Genomic DNA, 20,937 nt, shown 5'->3' on the forward strand with positions numbered 1-20,937 from the left:
TAAGTCAGGGACAGTCTGTACATATTTTCTTGCTAACTAGGATATTTTATGAGCAACCTGTTTTTCCACTTGGCATCATAGGACCATCCTCCTCATCTGTACAAACATCTCCCATACTTTTTAAAGGCTCATTTAGTATTCTTTTTTTTTTTTTCCTGAGATAGAGTCTTGTTCTGTCACCCTAGATAGAGTGCAGTGGTGGCATCATAGCTCACAGCAACCTCAAACTCCTGGGCTCAAGTGATCTTCCTGCCTCAGCCTCCTGAGTAGCTGGGACTAAAGGCGCATGCCACCACGCCCGGCTAATTTTAATTTTTTCTATTTTTAGTAGAGACAGGGTCTTGCTCTTGCTCAGGCTGGTCTTGAACTCCTGAGCTCAAGCAGTCCTCCTGCCTCAGCCTCCCAGACTGCTAGGATTACAGGTGTGAGCCACCACGCCCAGCTCATTTAATATTCTGTAATGTAAATATATAATAATATATTGAATCACTTCCTTACTGATGACATTTAAGCCGTTTCCAAGTTTTCATTCCTGTAGCAGAGCTATAGTAAACATCCCTGCTCACATATTCTCACACACGTGAACAGTTTCCCACCCTTTGAGTTCAAACTGTTCTGAGGTTGTTTTCTCCAAGTTTTGGATCTCTAAGGGTAACTAATTCTGATAGGAACAATTTTCTTCCAGTTCTGCTTTAGGCTGCAGGGGTGATGTGTAACCTCTTTTGTGTCAAAATCAAGTGACCTTGGGGATACAATAATATAGGGAACTGAAATCACGCAAACGTCTTCAAGACCAATAGAACCACTTTAAAAATCACAAGTGATTCTAACTATATGCTTTTCTCTATCAGTTGATTTTTACTATAAGTATGTATTACTTTTATAAATTTTTATTTTTTTATTTTTTTGAGACAGAGTCTCACTTTGTTGCCCAGGCTAGAGTGAGTGCCGTGGTGTCAGCCTAGCTCACAGCAACCTCAAACTCCTGGGCTTAAGCGATCCTACTGCCTCAGCCTCCTGAGTAGCTGGGACTACAGGCATGCGCCACCATGCCCGGCTAATTTTTTCTCTATATATTTTATTTTTGGCCAGATAACTTCTATTTTTAGTAGAGACGGGGGTCTCGCTGTTGCTCAGGCTGGTCTCGAACTCCTGACCTCGAGCTATCCACCCGCCTTGGCCTCCCCTCGTGCTAGGATTACAGGCGTGAGCCACTGCGCCCGGCCTATAAATGTTTTAAAGTAGAATTTCAAATTCCTCTTATCAGAATGCTATACATACACACATTTATATGTTCAAGAAAATGAGAAATTAAAGCAAGAGCAGAAAAGGGAAAAAACAATAGCATTTAGCCAGATATTTGGTTTTGTATCCTTGAAATCTATTCAGAATGGACATTAAACCAAATGATCCTTTAACGTGAACGTGTGAAAGAGTAATGGCACCTAGCCTGCCTCCCCCGCACAATGAGGTGTCCATCATGTGACATGTGGAAAGGCAGATGTCTAGGAAAATAATCGCCAAAAAGTGTCATGCCAGTATCTCCTTCTAGAATAATGAACTCCTTTTTCCTATTAAGATCCATTGTTTGGGGATGCTTTCATTACCTGAAATCAAGAAAAATTATCTTTACTCTCAAAGAGAGTGCTAAAACATTCCCAAGAAGGGACAGCAACAACATAACCTCTGACTCAAGAAATTCTCTGGTCTGATAATTTGATGACAAAAAGGGCTGCTGATGAGCAGAAGGCAGGGTGCCAGGGTCAAGGCTGGCTGCTGCTTTTGCACATGCCTTCCCCTGCCTTTGAATTAGGAACATTCTTCTAAAACTAGAAATGCTGAACAAAGCTAGACAAAGTCTACATCAACACCATAATACTTAATATCCACATGGCACATCTCCTCAAGAAGAAAAAGATACACAGAAAAGGTTAAACTGCCAATCCTCACTAAAGACATCGCAGGGACAAAAGCACTGGGTGGATGTGGTCAGCAGAATAATGGCCCCAAAGATGTCTACATCCTAATCCCCAGAACCTGTGAATATGTTAAATAACATGGCAAAAGGGGATTAAGGTTGCAGGTGGAATTAAATTTGCTAATCAGTCAACTTTCAAAGAGGGAGATTATCCTGGATTATCCAGGTGGGCACAAGCGTCCTTAAAAGTGGAGGAGGCGCTGTGGGAGGCCGAGGTGGGAGGATCACTCGAGCTCAGGAGTTTGAGACCAGCCTGAGCAAGAGCAAAACCCCGTCTCTACTAAAAACAGAAAGAAATTAGGAGGACAACTAAAAATATATAGAAAAAATTAGCCGGGCATGGTGGCACATGTCTGTAGTCCCAGCTACTCGGGAGGCTGAGGCAGGAGGATCGCTTGAGCCTAGGAATTTGAGGTTGCAGTGAGCTAGGCTGACGACACGGCACTCTAGCCGGAGCAAGAAAGCGAGCGAGACTCTGTCTCAAAAAAAAAAAAAAAAAAAAAAAAGGCGGAGGAGGGAGGCAGGACAGTCCGGGTCAGAGTTATGGACGTGAGGAAGACTCAACTGGCCGTTGCTGGCTTTGAAGATGGAGGAAGGGCCGAGAGCCACGGAATACGGGCGGCCTCTAGAAGCTGGAAAAGGCAAGAAAACGGATCTGCCCTAGGGTTTGCAGAAGGAACACAGCCCTGCTGATACAGTGATTTTAGCCCAGTGAGACCCATTCCAGACTTCTGACCTCTAGGGCTATAAGATAATAAATGAATGTTGTTTTAAGCCATTAAATTTGTGATAATTTGTTGCAGTAGCAACAGGAAACTAATACAGTGGAGCCACTTCTTTTGTCTCTCTACAGTGTGCTGAGGGCACGTCCCAAATCAAAGCAGCATTCTATCAAGATGTCTATCAGCTGCTTTTTGGATTTTTTTAAATCATGAAAAAAAAAAACCTGCCAATATTTAATCCCTTTCAAGATAAACACATTTGTCAAACACCATAACACTTTCTAGAATAAAGTGGACTCACGGCTGGGCGCGGTGGCTCAAGCCTATAATCCTAGCACTCTGGGAGGCTGTGGCGGGAGGATCGCTCAAGGTCAGGAGTTTGAGACCAACCTGAGCAAGAGTGAGACCCCCTGAGGCATCAACAGACTCAAAGAGGAGTTTCTGGTGTGTACCAGGGAACACCAGAAAGTGGTGGTGCCTTCTAGAGTTAGACCTCAAGGTCTAGGGTACAATCTGTATTTCTTTTAGGATATTATAAACCCATAAAATAATCTTTCAATTCTAACTCTGGGAATCTTTTCAGAATTTCATTTCCTCCATGCTTTGTCACTACAGTCTGGGCACAAGAGGAAATCACAGAAGTCTCCGTCAAAGTTAGAGAGCAGGCTGAAGAAGAAACCACCCCCTTCAACAGAAGAGGAAAAGTCAGTGTGGACAGAGACGAGCCTGAAGTAGGCTATTCAGAAGACCAGCAGGGCATCAACTCCAAGCAAGACACTGGTGGGACCTTTGACAGCTATGTCCGACTCGATTTTGCTGTCAGGCTGTTATCCTAAGGAAAGAATGACGGCCTACCAGGAGACAAAAACCAAGAGGCCAGAACAAGAAGACACTGGTGTTTCCAGGGCTCCCAGCACATGCTCCCGAGAACCAGGGTCCACAGCTGAGCTGAGAGCAGCCAATGATCAAACTCTGATTTTTAAAAAATCCTTCAAAGACAGTAATAAATTGGCATTATTATTTAATGGTTATGAATCTGGGCCCCAAATTCTACTTTGAACCAGTAAAGCTGGGGTCTTATCTCAGGACCCTTGGTGACCCCGGCAAGGTACTCACATCCTGATGAAACCTGATGAGACCCTGTCAAAAACCAGCCTCTCCTCTGGCCAGGGACAAAGCTGCCAAGCCAGGTCTCAGGCAGGAAACTGGGAGACGCTCTGCAGCTCCCCTGAAGAAACGCCATTCTCCTGCCAGTGTTCTCCTGTTTCACTGCCGAGTGCTCTTCCAACAGCCTGTATATTTAGCCACAAAGGGCCCCTGGAAGGGGCTGAGAGGTGAGCTCAGTCTAGATTTGTAAGAGGCAGGATCACTAACACTAACCTTTACCTAGTTACCTGGATTTCTCATAAATCCTGGTTGCCCAACCACAAAACGTGTTCTGGCTCCAGGGACATGTCCAAGGCCAGGCTGCAAAGCTCCTGCGGCCGCAGCACCAGCCCCTGTCCGCCAGAGGCCCCGGGAGGTAACAGGGGTCTCTAAACCACCACCACCCACCTTCACCGCATGGTCCCACAAGCTCCTCAAGTCTCCACCCTCAGATTAACAACAGCCCTTTCAATATTAATTTGTCTAATAATCCACAACACAAGTTTAACCAAAAAACTGCCCAAACTATATCAAGACATGGAACTCTGTGCCCTAATTCCAGGAGAAAGACGGAAAGCTTAGAAAGTACATAAAAAGTGTATAAGGTACATAAAAGTATAAGTATATTCAAATGAAGAGAGTACTGTGAAACAACAGGAAGTGAGGAGGAGCGGGCAGTGCAGACGCAGCCCAGTAAAATCAAGACCTCTGGACTCTGAGAGATCTGAGTTCCGACGCCAGCTGGACCACTAGTCAGCTGTGTCACTTTACACAAACAATCTCTCAATGTCTCCATTTCCTCACTTGTAAAACAGACACAGTATTTAGTTCTACCACACAGGATAACTGTGAGGAATAAATAAGAACTTGTGAGACTAGACACAGGGGCTCACACCTGTAATCCCAGCACTTTGGAAGGCTGAGGTGGGAGGATCACTTGAGGCCAGGAATTCAAGACCAGCCTGGGCAACACAGTGAGACCCTATCTCTACAAAAAATAAGAAAAAGTATCCAGGCATGGTGGTGCACACCTATAGTCCCAGCTACCCGGGAGGTGGGAGGATCAGTTGAGCCCAGGAATTCAAGGCTGCAATAAGCTGTGATCACGCCACTGCACTCCAGCCTGGATGACAGAGCGAGACCTTAGCTCTTAAAAAAAAAAAAAAAAAAGAATTTATGAAAAATGTTCAGCAATGAACCTGGTACACAGCAATTAACTAACTACTACTGTAGAAAAAGTTATGGCAGTAATATATGCTCTGGAACACTCCCATCTCATTTGACCTCAGTGGTTAGGTGGTTTACTCAAAAGTATTTTTCACCAAGAACACACTGAAAACTGAAAGCCTCCAAGCTCCCATAGCATTTGTTGATATCTCCATCACAGCACCTGCTGCACACTTGAAATTTTTCAACTTGTCAACTGCCCTACACTATGAGCTTCTTGAAAGCAGGGCCTGTCTTTTAAAATTCTTCATGGCCTGAGTATCAGGCAAAGACTCTGACACAAAGAAGATAATTTTAGAACAGTTGAATACGCTGGGCACAGTGGCTCATGCCTGTAAACCCAACAACTCAGGAGGCTGAGGCAGGAAGATCACTTGAGGCCAGGAGTTCAAGACCAGTCTAGGCAAAACAGCAAGACCTCGTCTCTACGAAAAAAAATTTAAAAAATTAGCGAGGTGTGCTGGCATGCACCTGTAGTCCCAGCTACTGGAGGCTGAGGCAGGAGCATCAGATCACTTGAGCCCAGGAATTCGAGGCTGCAGTGTGCTGTGAGTGGGCCACTGCACTCCAGCTTGGGTGACAGAGTGAGACCCAGTCTCTAAAAAATAAAAAAGTCTGAATAGATGACAAATGCATGGATGGATAAATGGAAAATAATTTAAACGGCAAGAAGGAGAAAAGAATCAAATGCTTTTTCAAGCCAGAATAACTAGGGTGATAAGTAAATGGTGATAAAAGTTAAAAAATTAGGGAAGTCCTTGGGAACATGTGAATGAAGATGGGCAACAGCACGCCTCAGACATATTGAATTTTAGATGATGATAGAATATCGGAGGGGAAATGTCCAGTAAGCAGTTGAAAATGCCAGAATACAGCTAAAAACTGAAACGCTCTCTTAATTTCAGTCATTAGGGCTGTTGGAAGTTATATTTCAGGGAATTAGAGAACACAAGAGAAAGTAACTTAAGCTAAATAGGCTGTAGAAACACATGCAGTCTGCAGCTGCTGGGTACAGAAGCCCAAACAGACAAAATGAAACATGAGCCCAGTCCTACTGGAGGTTTACAACTCACAGTGTACCAATACTTTAATTCAAGACTGGTTCAGAATAATTTTCAAAATGCATACAAGAGTCAAGAAACAATCTTAAATATCCCAATTAAAAACAAAAAGCTCTCCATTCGGTGTCACCTTCCTGCTACTGCGCTCTCTCTCTCTCTCCATTTACCAGTGTAGTTGCTTGAAGTGTTATACAACATTTGCCTTCAAAGCCTCCTTTTCAGACCTCTTCCTCTACATGGTACCCCAACAATGACATCACTGGGCCTCTCAGTAGCATGTGGCATCACCCATTCCTGGGTTCCACTCCCACTCATGCACTGATTATCTCTTGAGTTCCAGGTCCAAATCCAACTGTCTAAATGGGCCTCTCAAAGTGGAGAGTTTGCGTAACTCTTCACTTCGCGTAACATTCCGTAAGTACCGCAAACCCCAGAGTACATATCCAAAACGGAAATCTTGTGTTCAAATCTAGACACCCTCAGTGTACAAGCTCTCCAAGCAGTCATCCAAAGACAGAAGCCAGGCCCTCTCTGAACCCTGTTTCCCAGATCTCCTTTCAATGCTATGCCCCTCCCAAATGCTGGCAACCAAATCTGTCAACTTCGTATCTCTCACTGCTCTTGTATTTCCTCTCTCCTTTCTCCTATTCCCACTGCCTTCATTCAGGCCCTCCTTCTCTCTCTCATCTGGAAGGGTGCAACAGTTTCTTAAAGCTGTGGTCCCCAGCCCCCAGTCCGAGGCCTGATAGGGACCGAGCCGCAGAGCTTTCCTCACCCTCCCCTTCCCCATCTGCCTCCCTAGTCGGTGAAAAAATTGTGTTCCATGAAACTTAGGAACCGGGTTTGGCGGGGGGCATGGTGCACAGCACAAGGTGAGCAGCTGGTGAGCTTTGCCAAGCTTCAAGCTTTGCTGTGCCCCATCGCTGGCATCACCGCCTGAGCTCTGTTCCCCCACAGCAGTGGAAAAATTGTCTTCCACAAAACCGGTCCCTGGTGCCAAAAAGGTTGGGGACCACTGCCTTAAGGGTCTCTCCACTGCCAATCTGAACCACACTAAGTCAGAGGAATCTTTATAAAATGCAAAATAATCGTCATAAAATATCCCCAATTTAAGCCCTCCCCTGGCTCCTTGTGGCCCGGAGAACAAGTCCTTCCTAACAACACACGCTGAGACTGCCACGGTTCTGCGCCCCCTTTCCTCTAACCCTGTCTCTGGCCCCCTGGCTCCGGCTCACACCCTGCTCTCCAGGCACTCAGACCCACTTGCAGCTCCCCAAAGGCGCCAAGCTACTTCACACCTCCTGGCCTCTGCTCGTTCTCTTTGCCCACAATCTATTTCTTTGCCATTTTCTCCTAGTTGGCACCAACTCATCTTTCACAATCCAGCTCAAGTGCCAGCTCCTCTATGAACCTTCCCCTGCCCAATCCAGTTCCATCCCAGTGCCGGGGGGAGTGACACTGCTCTCCTTGGCTCACCTAAGTTTTTCATGCATACACCTGCCACATCCACTCTGACACACTACTTTGAGGCTTGGTGCCATGTCTGTCTCCTCCTTCTGTACTCAAAGCATCGTGACAATAAGGACTGCATGATGTATAGTGGTCACTAATGCTTGTTGAATAAACAGCTATAAATTGCTAACAGAAACCAAACCTGTGATATTACCATAAAAGAGGAAAGGTTTTTTAATAGCCTTACACCAATTCCATCACTCATGCCCCATATTATTAATTACAATATATTAATAGATTGTGTTAGGACATGGTGGCTCATGCCTGTAATCCCAACACTTTGGGAGGCTAAGGTAGGAGGATCGCTTGAGGCCAGGAGTTCGAGACCAGCCTGGGCAATAGGAAGACCCTGTCTCTACAAAAAAAAAAAAAATTAGCTGGCCGTGGCGTATACACCTGTAGTCCCAGCTACTCAGGAGGCTAAATAAGGAGGATTGCTTGAGCCTAGGAGTTTGAGGTTACAGTGAGCTATGATGACACCATTGTACTCTAGCCAGGGCAATAGAGCAAGACCCTGTTGCAAAAGAAAAAAAATATATATATATATAACAAATATATACATATATACAGAGAGATATCGTAATAATGCCAGATAAGGGCATGCTTCTGAAATAGAAACCTTGACGGCTCAAAACAAAAAAAGGTGGAAAATATGAAAAGACTCGGATAAGTAAGGTTATCCTGACCTTGGCTATAAAATTCAGTCATCACAGAAAACAGCTAATAACTATCTCACTACCACAAAAGCAGAAATACACAATTCACACTACCTTGGAAATTGAAGAGTGATAAAAATCCCCTAAACACCCTTGTGTTTTTCTGCAGTCAGTGCAAAGAGAGAAGCAAAACAACATTACCAGCAGTTTCAGAGGATGTGGGATTCACTTCTTGAACATTTCTAAATAATTTTCCACCTCCTCCATGCCTCTATTATTGCAACTGAAACTAGGCAACAATAATTAGAGAGACAATCAAGCAGTAGTGTGGCAATGGAGCAAATGGGCAGGTTCAGGCAAAGGACTTTTCTTCAGAAGCCCACTCTCCAAGACTTTCATCTTGGGGGGTGAGCAGGAAAGGGGAGGGTGATGTAAGGAGAGGAGTCTCTACCACACACACAGCTCTCAAGCTGAAGTTTCCCAACCTCTGCGGCACCGCGCAGCACAACACACACGTCTCCTCCTCCTGCCCCACTGGCCTACGATGTGTGTCTCCACCCTGGAAATGAGAGGGCAATCTCCTTGTAATGCTCACTGTAGAGTGAGTAGCCGAACAATCATGGATGCAAGAAATATACGAGAAAAAATCTATTTGGCAAGACCTTTTTTTAACACGTGGAACATTTAGAAAGGAGCAGGTGTGATCCATAAAATTCCACAAACAACTGTTTATCATTATAACCCAGACCAATAAGATCTATTTAATTCACAATTTCTTCTCTAAAGGAAACATTTTGTATTTTGCCATAAGACAATATATGGGTTGAGAGATCTTTCATCTTTAAGAGAAAAATTAAGGAAAGGTAAATAAGTGACTACTACAATTAGCCAAAATCTGACCCAAACTCCAGTTAGAACTGATACATATTTTCCCCATACTTAAAATATCAAAGTGAAAGAAACCTATAAATCACTTGTTAGATAGCAGCCATAAAAAAGGGTTAATCTCAGTTAAATAAATAAAGAAACCATCATCCCATATTAAATAGCCAGTTTATAATACACAAATATGGAAACAAAAATTTCAAGCTAGCTAGTAATCAACAGATTTAATGAGACACCATTCTATAACCACTAAATTCTTTTTTTTTTTTAAAAAAAGCTGTTAAATGTTAATCTTCACCAGTGGCACATTTGCACTGATACTGGTACATGTACCCGTACATTGCTAAGAGCAGGGTAAATTGGTATAGACCTTTTAGAAAGCAAATTGGCACCATGCATCAAGAATTTTAAAAATGTTTATACTCTGACATGTTAATGGCACCCCTGGGAATCTATCTTAAAGACCACAAAGTGTATAATTATGGCAACCATATGTTCCAGATTTTCTAAGAAAGCCCTCACTTCATATAATTGTGTTATTTTTAATAAAGGCAAATCATTAAGTGTGTAACTAAATTTGAGAACAACGGAAGTCATCCATGCCACAGAAAAACAAAGAAAACTGGTTCTGTAGAGATTCAAACGTATAGAAAAGTGTTCTTGTTTCCACTTGAGATGGAGAGTTGAAGACAAAAACTCAAACTTGCTGCACAGTAACTTCTGCCAGGTGGAACTTGGTTCGATCTGTTATCCCCGCAGCATTGCCGGGCTGCCTCCCTCTGCTGGGTCCCAGCCCATGCTTGTTGTGGAGGCACAAAGATGAAAAGCAAATTTCTCCTAAATGCAACGGGCTCCCCTCCCCATCCCACAGCAGCGCCCGGGCATGCCGCTGTTCACACCTCACTTTACCTTCTGATGACGAAGGCGAACCCGGGTTGAGACCAGCACTCCACCCATTCACACTGGAGCTTATTTCCTAAAGGCCAGTTCCTCCTCGTGTTGAATCAGGGATAAGTTTGAAGCTAATAAAGAGCAGGAGCAGCAGAAGCTGTGCTCAGGGAACGGCGCTGAGTGGCACCGTGAACCCCATGGTCTTCTGAAGAGCCCACCTTAGGAAAGCTGATCACTCTGTCATCGCTCTGATGCAGAATCGTCACCACTAACATTTCCAGCTGCGACTCCTGGGTGACTCTGCCAGTCTCACTGTCACCACCTGTCCTAGGAGAGGCATAAAGCACACCAGCAACCACGGGATTAGTGATTCCTGGCTTCAGGGCATTTTGAGAACCTGATTACAGCTAAGGACATTCCAAAATTGCACATACACAACAACTGTCACATACAATCTCAGAAGGATCCCAGGAGTTCACTAAGAGGTCAACTTAGGGTTAAAAACATCTGCTCAAGTTCAGGAGTCACCAAGAGGAAATAAAAAGCCATAGAGTAGCTGCGTTTGTTCTTGGGCACGGTATCCTACGAAATGAAAAATACCTCTTCCTTTTGCAACTGAGAACTGGGAAGTGCAGGAAGTGCAGTGATCTAATAAGAAAGTAATGGGACCCTCAAAAAAAGAAAAAAGCCTGCCCAATTATTCACAGTGTTTAGAGAAGAACACATGGCAACCACAGCTACAAGCAACAGGAACACCTTTCTTAAAATGTCGATTAAGCTTTTAGAAAATTTTTCAAAGAAAAATAGGCAAAAAAATTATTTTTCATGTTCTACCTTCTTGCCACCCGTACACAGGTTTCCATGGTTCATGGTATAGCATGATCAGCTCTTTTTATAATTTTGATACAAATTCTCCTTTTATCCAAGGTCTTTGGCCACAAACCAGAATACAACACACGCAAACTGGTCCCAACTTTCCCACCATCGGTACTGGAGATTACGCCTGTGGTACAGCTCCTTTCTGTCAAGACACAGAGGAAACTCTCTTTTTAATCAACCCCCTTAAGTATCTACCAGAGCGTCTAGCATGGGAAATCGGGTTAGAACTCCACAGGCAGGCCCCACCTGCAGCTGACGTCACGCACGGCCCCACAGCCACGCCCACAGGGAACTGCGCATCCGCACCTGCAGCGACCCCAGCTCCAGAGCGCCTCACCGTCCACGACCACAGGGTTGGTTCTCCCCAGGTCCTCACGGCACACACCTGCCATGCACAGAAACCCGGCCAGACACCCGGCCAGTCTCCAGTGATCCAAGGGGGCTGAGGACGGGGGAACAGACTGAAGTGAATGACTAAAAGTGATCCTGAAGCTAGGTGTGGCTCCCGCCTGCAGTCCCACCTATGGAGGCTGAGGCGGGAGAATCAATTGAGGCCAGTGTCGGCAGCTAGATTATTATTAATGTATTAGAGACAGAAATAATTTCAGGAGTTTTGCAAGGCTTTGCCCTAAAAAAATATGTGAACGTGTTAGTTCACATATCAAAAACTGCCTCGCCTCAGGAGGGCGTCTCAATGGTCAATAACAACTACTTTCCAAGATGACACTACAGGCTCAAACCTGTGGTTCTCACCTACTTTAAAAGACAAAACAGGTTTACATAGAGCCATGGGACAGAAAACTAATCAAAGACATATCACCCAAAAGACAGACACCTATAACTAAAAACAATTAACATAAAAGACAACTCTTACTTGACTTCTAAAAAATCTATCTCAGTACACAATAACTAAATAAAATATAAAACCACTATGTCTCTATTTTAACTTTTCTACTAAAATACTAGTTTTATCTTAAAACTTAAAAACTTAGCCTAAAAAAATTTTATAACCATTTATTCACATAAATAAAATTAATTAAGGGAACTATAAAAGCCTTTTAAAAAACTTGAAGCCTAAAACAAACTACCTATTATTATAGAAATCTATTACCCCTGACAACCGATCACTATACCTATAAATACTAATACAAAAGTTCAGTCTTGGCCTCAAAATTCACAAAAATATTTTAAAGACACCCAAACACTCTCACTTTTTCTATATTCATAAATCCATTCTTTATAAACTATATTTTTACCTCCCTATATTATTTCTATTTTCTATTATTTTTTCATCCTTTACAATGACCCCTACCTCAGTGACCCAATTCTTTACTAAAAACATAACTCCCCACAGGCCAGGAGTTCCAGAACAGCCTGAGCAACATAGCAAAACCAGTCTCATTTAAAAAAAAAAAGTGATCCTGAAAGCCTCAGGTGCTAAGTGTTTTTTATTCTTTCTCTCACCCCTGCCCTGAGAATCCCCTCATACACTTTCAAGGGCCAAAGCTGGAGACTGCAGGTACTGTTTTTATGCAGTTGCAGCTCAGTAATTCTTGCTATATGCAAATCAACTGTTTTCTTGAATGCTTTACCCCACCACTCTCCCTCTACAGAGAAACTGACACCTAGTTTTCTCAACTCCAGCTGAAAACACTCATATTCTAACTTAAAATCAGTTCCACCTTGCTTGCATTAGATAATGAATCTGAGAGCTCAATATAAAGATTACATCAAAGGCAAATGAAAATTAAGGTATTTCAGAAGCTGAGTAAGAAAGGACATTTTGCAGACTCTCTTTTTAAAGAAATAAACTTCTTTTTCATGTGAAAACTTACATAAAAATTATAGGAAATTCTCTGTTGACAATTTGCCCAAATGAAGCTAACTTCTTGAAAGGAGCAAAAATAAGACATGCATTTGCTGTGAACATGGTAAATTCCAAGGACTCTCATTTTAAATATTTATATGGAAATTATTCTTTAAAAGGAGGCATATAATTGATTCAAGGCAAAACTGATGACCGTTACAGTGTAGCAGGATGAAAATACTCTCTGGAAAATCCCTTAAATACTGCCTATAAAGTGCATTACATGTGGTCTTGTCTTTACAGCCCTGTATAATATTTCACAGAAATGCACACTGATTAGTCCATACACAGTATGTATGTTATAGAGAAGGTGTATACAAAATTTAATTTCACAATTTTTTTCTTTTTCCTGAGCACAAATAGTTGCATATATGTAAGTTAACAGTTTGTTGGGTGGCACTCCACAGTGCCATAAGCAGGTTTTTTAAAAACCAGTAAAGGCACATCCCACATATGTGCAGTTTGAACCAAATTGTCCCTGTCTCATGAATACCAAAGAGTATTGCAGTAGAGAAAGGCCTTTTTGTTTTTGGAATTCTCTTTAATTGAACAGAGAAACTCTAAGACTCTCTTTCTTTAGCATATTATAAATGAGTTGTGTTTCAGAAGTTTTGTAATGCCAAAATGGTAGCGAGGAAGTCATAATGCATTTCCCCAAAGAAGTAATTCTAAAAACAGTGGTAAAGTGTCCTAGGCTGACTCATAAAACCTTACCAATTTACAAGGCAGGACAGGTGCCAGAACAAAGGAAACACTGCTGACACATTAGCACATACAAAAAGTCAATACTGTAAGGAAAAGTTTCTCATTATTTTGAAAACCAAACATTAAGATTTAAGTGTAGAAGAAAATAATGGAGGTTCTGAGGGAACCTCTGCACGTGCCATTTTATATGCTTTATGAATCCATACCACACATCTCCCTTTTTTTTTTTATTTTTCAGCTGCTCTAACGCAAGGAAACATTTCCTTTTAAAATGTGGGATCCAGTCAAGATAAATTCCCCGTAAAACCTGTGAGGGAAATGGACAGTTCTGGAGACTACCATGAACTGTAAAGAAGTAGGAGTCTTACCCTTCATATGATCACCTTACACCATTAGGTACTTTTATGTGGTGACCCTACGGGTTGGGAATCTCCTTTAATGCAATCTTTTAGCTCCTCCAAAATAAAAAGACAACGTTTTAAAAATGTGTAAGGGGCTGTGCACAGTGGCTCACACCTGCAATCCCAACACTTTAGGAGGCCGAGGCAGGATGATCACTTGGGACCAGGAGCTGGAGACCAGCCTGGGCAACAAGGCAAGAACCCATCTCTAAAAAAAATAAGAGAAATGATCAGCTGTGTGTGGTGGCACATGCCTGTCGTCCCAGCCTCTGTCAGCTGAGGCAAGAGGATCGCTTGAGCCTGGGAGGTCAAGGCTGCAGGGAACTATGGTTGCGTCACCGCACTCCAGTAACAAGGACACAGTGAGACTCTGCCTCAAAGAAAAACAAAAACTGTATAAAGGGGAAGAATAAACTTCTTTCTCATTTCTGTGCGTGGCAGGCAGAATAATGGCCCCAAAGATGTTCATGTCCTAATCCCCAGAACCTGTGAACATGTTACCTCACATGGCAGAAGGGGAATTAAGGTTACAGATGGAACTAAGGTTGTTAACCCTCATCCTGGACTATAATGGGGTCCCCTACAATCTCAAGGGTCCTAGTAAGAGGGAAGTGGGAGGTCTAAGACAAAGGAGAATATGCTACCTGAAGATGCTTTGAAGATGGAAGGGGCCCTCGAGCCCAGGAAAGCAGCTAGGCTCTAGAAGCAGGAAAAGGCATGGAAACGGACACTCCCCTCCAGCCTCCAGAAAGAACCAGCCCTGCGGACAGCTGGGTTTCAGTCCAGGGAGACCTGTTTTGCCTTCTGAACTATAGAACTGTAAAATAATAAATGTATGATATTTGAGCCACCACGTGTGTGGTTATTTGTTATAGCAGCTATAGGAAAAGAATACACCCTGCTTCCATTTCCCTCTTCTAAGTACAAGATCATGTCACGCCTGATGGCAAAGAAGTCACCGTACTGAAACGACCAGACCAATAGCTTCCTGCCTGCCTAGCGCGCAGGAACACCAGGAGAGGGCAAGAAGAAAGCCCGGCAGGCAGAACACTGGGATCAGAGGGAAATTAAATGGCAAAAGGAGGCAGGAAATGAGCAGCAGGCAAAGCTGGTGAAGGCTTCTCCGCGGTGGGCAGATCAAGGGAAGTCAGGAGGGGCTGAGCAATCCTTTAGGGCCAGCCAGTGGGTGATTTTTTTTCAATCACCAAAGGAAAGCACACGCTGCTTTTACTTGAAGGTAACGCGGGGCCATCGGGTAGGTACACACCCCTAATGTTCACGCTTCCGAGCTCCGGTGTCAAGCTGCCCACCAGCAAGTAGTTCTTCAGTGACTCACTTACAAATAAGCAGAAAACCGTAACAAGCTTCCCTTTTTACATTTTAACCTAGCCCACGTCAAAGCCTGCTCCCTACAGCGTAAGAAACGTCCCATTAGTCAATAAACTAGGATTTGGTTCCCTTTGGCCACACAAGCGGTTTAAGTTCTGCGGTATTTGTACTTCGCTACCAAGCCACGAAAGTTCCGCTCTCGCTCCGTTTGCCGCGTTCTTTAATTGCACACGAGCGGACTGTTAATAAATTAACTAAAGCACGTCAGGTACGCCTGGCAGCCCGGCCGTCTCTCGCTTCCTGAGGGCGAACGCCGGCTGACGGCCGGCAGGCTCGGGGCACGGGGAGCGAGCAGCCCGACACCGTCCGCTGCTGCCCCGCGGAGCGCGCCGCGCGCCGCCCCCGGTGCGGTCTCCGGGCCGCAGACAGCGCGGGCGGCTCCGGGGCTCCCGGCCGAACAAAGAAGCGCGCCCGGCGCACAACTCGGACGCCGCGCCCGGCCGGGAGCTGCGGGGGCCGCGGCCCGAGCCCGAGCACCGCCGGCCGACGACCCCCGACCCTCGTCACTCAGCGTCCCCGGCCACCCCCGGCGCGGCGACCCCGGCCTGCGACCCCCGCCAGGCGCCCCTCGTCCCTCAGCGCCCCGGCCCCGGACGGCGACCCCGGCCCCAGCGACCCTCCTCCCTCGGCGCCTCAGGCCACCCCCGCCCCTGCGGAGGGCCCCGCGTGCTGCCCGCCCGCAGCCCGGGCTCCGCGTCCCGCACCGCCGTCCCCGGGAAACGCGCGCCGACAGGGGCGCCGCCGGGCCCCGAGGGGACGCGACGAGACGGGGAGGGGGCGTCCGCGCCCGGCCGCGGGCCGCACTGACCGTAGCTGTCGTCCTCCTCCATGGTGCCGCTGCCGGCGCCGGGCTCCGCGCCCCGGCTCGCCGTTCGCGCCCCGCCGCGCCGCCCGCGCCCCCGCTTGCCTCAGCCGGCCCGGAGCCCCGCCCCCCGCGCCGCGCCCCGCGCTGCCCCTAGCCTCCCGCGGGGCTGCCTCCCGGGCCGCGCCTGCGCACGCGCGCCGCCCGAGCTCCGCCCCCGGCCCGAGCCCCGCCCACCACCCGCGTGCGCCCCGCCCCCGGCACTAGGCCACCTCCCGGGCCCGCGCCTGCGCAAGCGCGAGCACCAGAGGCTCCGCCCCCGTCCGCCGCAGGCTCCGCCCCTAGACCCCGCCCCCGCCCGCCCCCGCGGGGCCTCGCAGGTTTCGGTTGCGCAAGGGCGGTGTAGCCGCGGGGGTGGTGCGCTGGGCGGGGCCAGGCCAATGCCGGTGCCAGGCTGCCCTCGAAGGCCTGGGTTCGTGTCTGGCCACCGAGGGCAGGGTGGTCTTTGCTGACGTCAGGCCCGGCACAGCTTGCCGGGGAGGCCAGGCCTTGGCTGAAGGCCACAGAAGCCATGGTAATTCGCTTATTCCTGCGGTCTGAACCTTTACGTGTGAATGTCGCAAGTTTACAGCGTATACTTCCTCATCTTTGTCGTCTGAATTTACCTGGATCACGTTCCAAAGGGGGCATCCCGCCTCCCAGCACTGCAGGATGTGAGTGAAGCTGACTCCTGCGCCTCTTAAAGTCACACGTTTCTGGACCGTCTCCTGCACGGCTCACGTTCTGTTTGCCCGCGCTGGATGAACGAGTTGAGCTGCCCTCTGCTGAACCCTGGGCAATAGCAGTTGAGCACGTGGAGGTTACCCAGTCCTCAGTAGGTGTCTGCTAATTGAACAACTGATGAGCCGCCTAATGCGCTGGAAAGGCTGCTAGCACCCTGCCCCATGAACTCTCAGACGAGAAAACTGATGCCCAAAAACGTGTAGGGGCCCGGGTCGCACAGAGGCTGAGGCAGGACTCGGTAGTAGGTCCCTGTCCAGGACATCTCCCATATGCCATGCTAGATCCCACCCACCCCACGACAGCATACCTGTCCCTTTGAAATAATTGCTTAAAATACAGCAAGAAATGCAAGAAGGGGCCAAAGGAGACACTGGGAAATTTGGGGGCCTTTTCTTCTTCTTTGTGACAAAGAGGAAAACCCCCATGCTACAGAATGGCATTCCCAGAACCAACCTCTCCCCTCCAATGACTCATGGCTTCCCCTTCCCTACACAGAACACGGGCTGGAGAACTCCACGGAGATCTCTGGACCTCTGGGGCTTTTTTGGCCAGCTGAGAGTAGAAACTACAAAACTTTTCTGTGGGTCCTCCTGTCCCGAGTTCGTTTTCTTTGTTGAATGAGCTGCAGCAGCCATTCCTTCCTGAGGGTGTCAGCAAAATCTGTAGCGAGAGCACAAAATCTTTGTGTACTTTTAATGTATTTTAATCCCCAATACACTACTACACTTGTCCACTTTAAAAACCTTGCTGATAGGTATACACACTACATATACATATATATACACACATGTGCTGCTATATCATTAACATGTTTTTTCTAGAAGGACACAAAAATTAACAGGAATAAACTGTTAATAAAATAACAATAATATAATAATAATAACAACAACAATAATAAAATAAACGAGGGGATGTCAAGACCTACTTTTCATTTTATAGTTTTCCATTGTCTTTCTGTGCTGTCTGGTTGTTTTTAAACATGTGAATACATTACTTTTTCAAAAAATAAAATAAAATGCCAGTCCCAGATGCATAGCTCTTTCTTGGTTTGATGCTAGCTATAAAGATTACAAGAGTTTTAGTTGAGACCTTCAGGATCACGTCCACATGAAGGTACTCTAGGACCCTCATGGTACGGGGACCACATGACACCTAGCACACTGCGCCACACCCAGGGGCTGCCCCAGGAGAGCCTAGCCCAGGACACTGGCAATGACCCTAAGAGGCGGCAGGACCTGTCCTGGAAATCCCCATCGGGGAGGCGTGACCCCTCCCATCGGCCTATTTCATTATTGGCCAACTCTAAAATGTGCCTCACTGGACTTCCCAGCCATGACTCTGGTTCTAGATAACAAGAAATGCAATTTCCTCTCCTGGAAAAGAAATAAATGAGTTAGGAAATTGTGCTTTCATTCCAGATTTGCTTTTAATTAGCTGTGTGACCTGGACAAATATCCGCCCTGGACCTGTTTCCGGCTGTGAAACGCTGGCTTCACCCAGAGTTGATCCACCTGACAACCTTTTTTGGGGGAGGTACCTCCTCCTTTAGCCACCCCTGTCTTGCATAATAATCTCAAAAAAAATAATTATCAAATTTTTAAAGTAGAGGTAACTCAAAATATATTTTGCCTGTGCATATGCTATGGTGTTGAAAACATCTTTAGGAACAACCTCAACATTCATCAACAGGAAACAGGTTAAATATATGATGCTACTTTCCTACAAGGGAGCACTCAGAGGCTTTAAAAAAATTGAGGCAGATTTCTGTATTTACTAATGTGAGACAATTTACAAGCTATATTAATTGAAAAAGGCCAGGACAGAGCAGTGGTGTATGATCTATAATCATTTGCAATAAAAATACATATATATGTGCTGTACATTTATACTTGTATATTCAGTCATTCCACAAATATTGGTTGGGGACCGTACCAGGCACTGTTGAAGGTGCTGGGGACACAGCTGGACAATGAAGAGAGCAGCCGAAAGCCTTGACCTCCTGAGGCTCCTGTGTTAGTGGGTAAGCACCAGGGACCCTCAGCGAAGTACCGCCGGGACGGGTGGCCACGTGTGTCTCTGGGAAGAGAACCTTTCATACTACTGTGGGTTGAACTGTGTCCCACCAAAAGATATGCTCAAGTCCTAACCCACAGTACCTATTAATTATGACCTTATTTGGAAACGAGGTCTTCGCAGAAGCAGTCAAGTTAAGATGAGGCCATTAGTGTGGGCCCTGATCCAGTATGACTGGTGTCCTAATAGGAAGGGGGAGATTTGGACACACAGACACACAGGAAAGATGGCCACGTGAAGAGGCAGGCAGAGATCGGAGTGAGGTGGCCACAAGCCAAGGAACACATGGAGCCACCTGGAAGAGGCAGGATTCTCGCCTGCAGAGGGCGTGCAGCCCTGCCAACACCTGATTCAGACTTCTGGCCTTCAGGACTGTGACAGAGAGAATATGTTCCCGTTGTTTCCAGCCATTCAGTTTGTGGTACTTTGTTATCAGCCCTAGAAAATTAATGCACACAGCTTTTAAGTTAAATTTTAAATTTCTATATTCATGTTTTACCTATTTTATTACTGAGACAAGGTCTCACTCTGTTGCCCAGGCTAGAGTGCAGTTGGCATCATCATGGCTCACTGCAACCTCAGAATCCTGGGCTCAGGTGATCCTCCTTCCTCAGTCTCCTGAGCAGCTGGGACTATAGGCATGTGTCACAATGCCTGGTTAACTTTTTTTTGTAGAGATGGGGTCTATGTTGCTGAGGCTGGTCTTGAACTCCTGGCCTCAGGCGATCCTCTGGTCTCAGCCTCCCAAAGTGCTAGGATTACAGGCATGAGCCACCATGCTTGGTGTATTGCGTATTTTAAATTAGTTTGTACAATAAAACTTTTAGAGGGTGTTTACCATATAGATGCTATGCTAAGGGATTTTACCATTATCTTCCAGTTCTTCCTAATGCCCATATTTTATCTGGGTCCTTTTTCTAAGACCATTAATTGTATCTCCTTGCCCTTCCATTCTCCCAGTGAGCAGAAGGGCTGCCGGGCAGAAGGTGCAAGCTGGCGAGTCTCGTAGAAGGGAGGACTGTGTGTCCTCTCTGCCTGAGCACTGACACCCCCCACCACTACCCCGTACTGAAGAAACAACCAACAGCTCACCCGGCACCTGCTCAAATAACAGATGGAGGAAGGGACCTCGGGCCAAGGACGAAATGTGGATACGGAGGGCCTCGGGGCCACAGTGTCAGTTCTGCTGAGGCCGACAGAGCACCAGACATCAAGACATCCTCTGAGGCCTCTCCCTCAACACAGTTGTCAGCCGCTCCCTAATGAGCCATCCCTCACCTCTGCATCTCGCCAGAGGTGGGGACAGCGGGGACAGCCAGGGCTGAGAAATGCATCAGGACACCCACTTCACAAAAAAAAAAAAAGGAACAGGCCCAGCTTGGCCGTCACTTGGCCAATCACTACCTGAGCCCTTTGGACTCCCCTAGACCAAACAAAAGGAGGTGACCTAGGCAGGGGGCAGCAGCTCTCCTAGAAGCCAGCCTCCCCCTGGGGCTGAACACAGTGGTTAGGCCTTTAATTCAGGTGTCTGCAATAAATCATTAAATAGAAGACGGGGGACTCAGCAGCTCAGCCAGGGAGTGATCCTCTCCTGGACTTGCCGATTCTGTAGTCCAGACTGTGCGGAATGCGGGGTGCGCTGGGGAAGAAAGGGTGCTCGTCGGAGACTGCAAGCAAACTGCTCGCACAGGCTGGGATTGGGGCATTGTCTTGCTTTGAAAACCCCCGGATTCTATTTTGCTGAAGTTTGCAATTTCTTCTGTGTGTCAATGGCACTTAAAATCTGTTTGTAATGGAACTTGATTGTATCCAGCTGTCACCAACTGTTCCCATGCCACCCAAAAGACAGCTGGCCACGTGCCACGGTTTGGGCATTCACTCGGAACAGAGGAGCTAATGCTCTCGTTCCCACTAGGCTTCACCAAAATGTTTGCACGACTGAAAAAAAACAGAGAAGGGG

At 46.3% G+C, this 20,937-nt stretch overlaps 1 protein-coding gene across 1 annotated transcript in view; it reads right to left on the bottom strand.

The window, feature by feature from the left end:
- CYTH1 (cytohesin 1) overlaps positions 1-16,210 on the bottom strand; it is an 89,897-nt gene extending 73,687 nt beyond the window's left edge. Inside the window, exon 1 of the mRNA XM_045526002.1 lies at positions 16,128-16,210. Coding sequence (XP_045381958.1) covers positions 16,128-16,149 — 22 coding nt within the window. The 5' untranslated portion in view covers positions 16,150-16,210. The remainder of the gene's footprint in view (positions 1-16,127) is intronic.
- Positions 16,211-20,937: the final 4,727 nt, after the last annotated feature.

This window comes from Lemur catta, chromosome 15, assembly GCF_020740605.2.
Source record: "Lemur catta isolate mLemCat1 chromosome 15, mLemCat1.pri, whole genome shotgun sequence".
NCBI classification, from domain to species: domain Eukaryota; kingdom Metazoa; phylum Chordata; class Mammalia; order Primates; family Lemuridae; genus Lemur; species Lemur catta.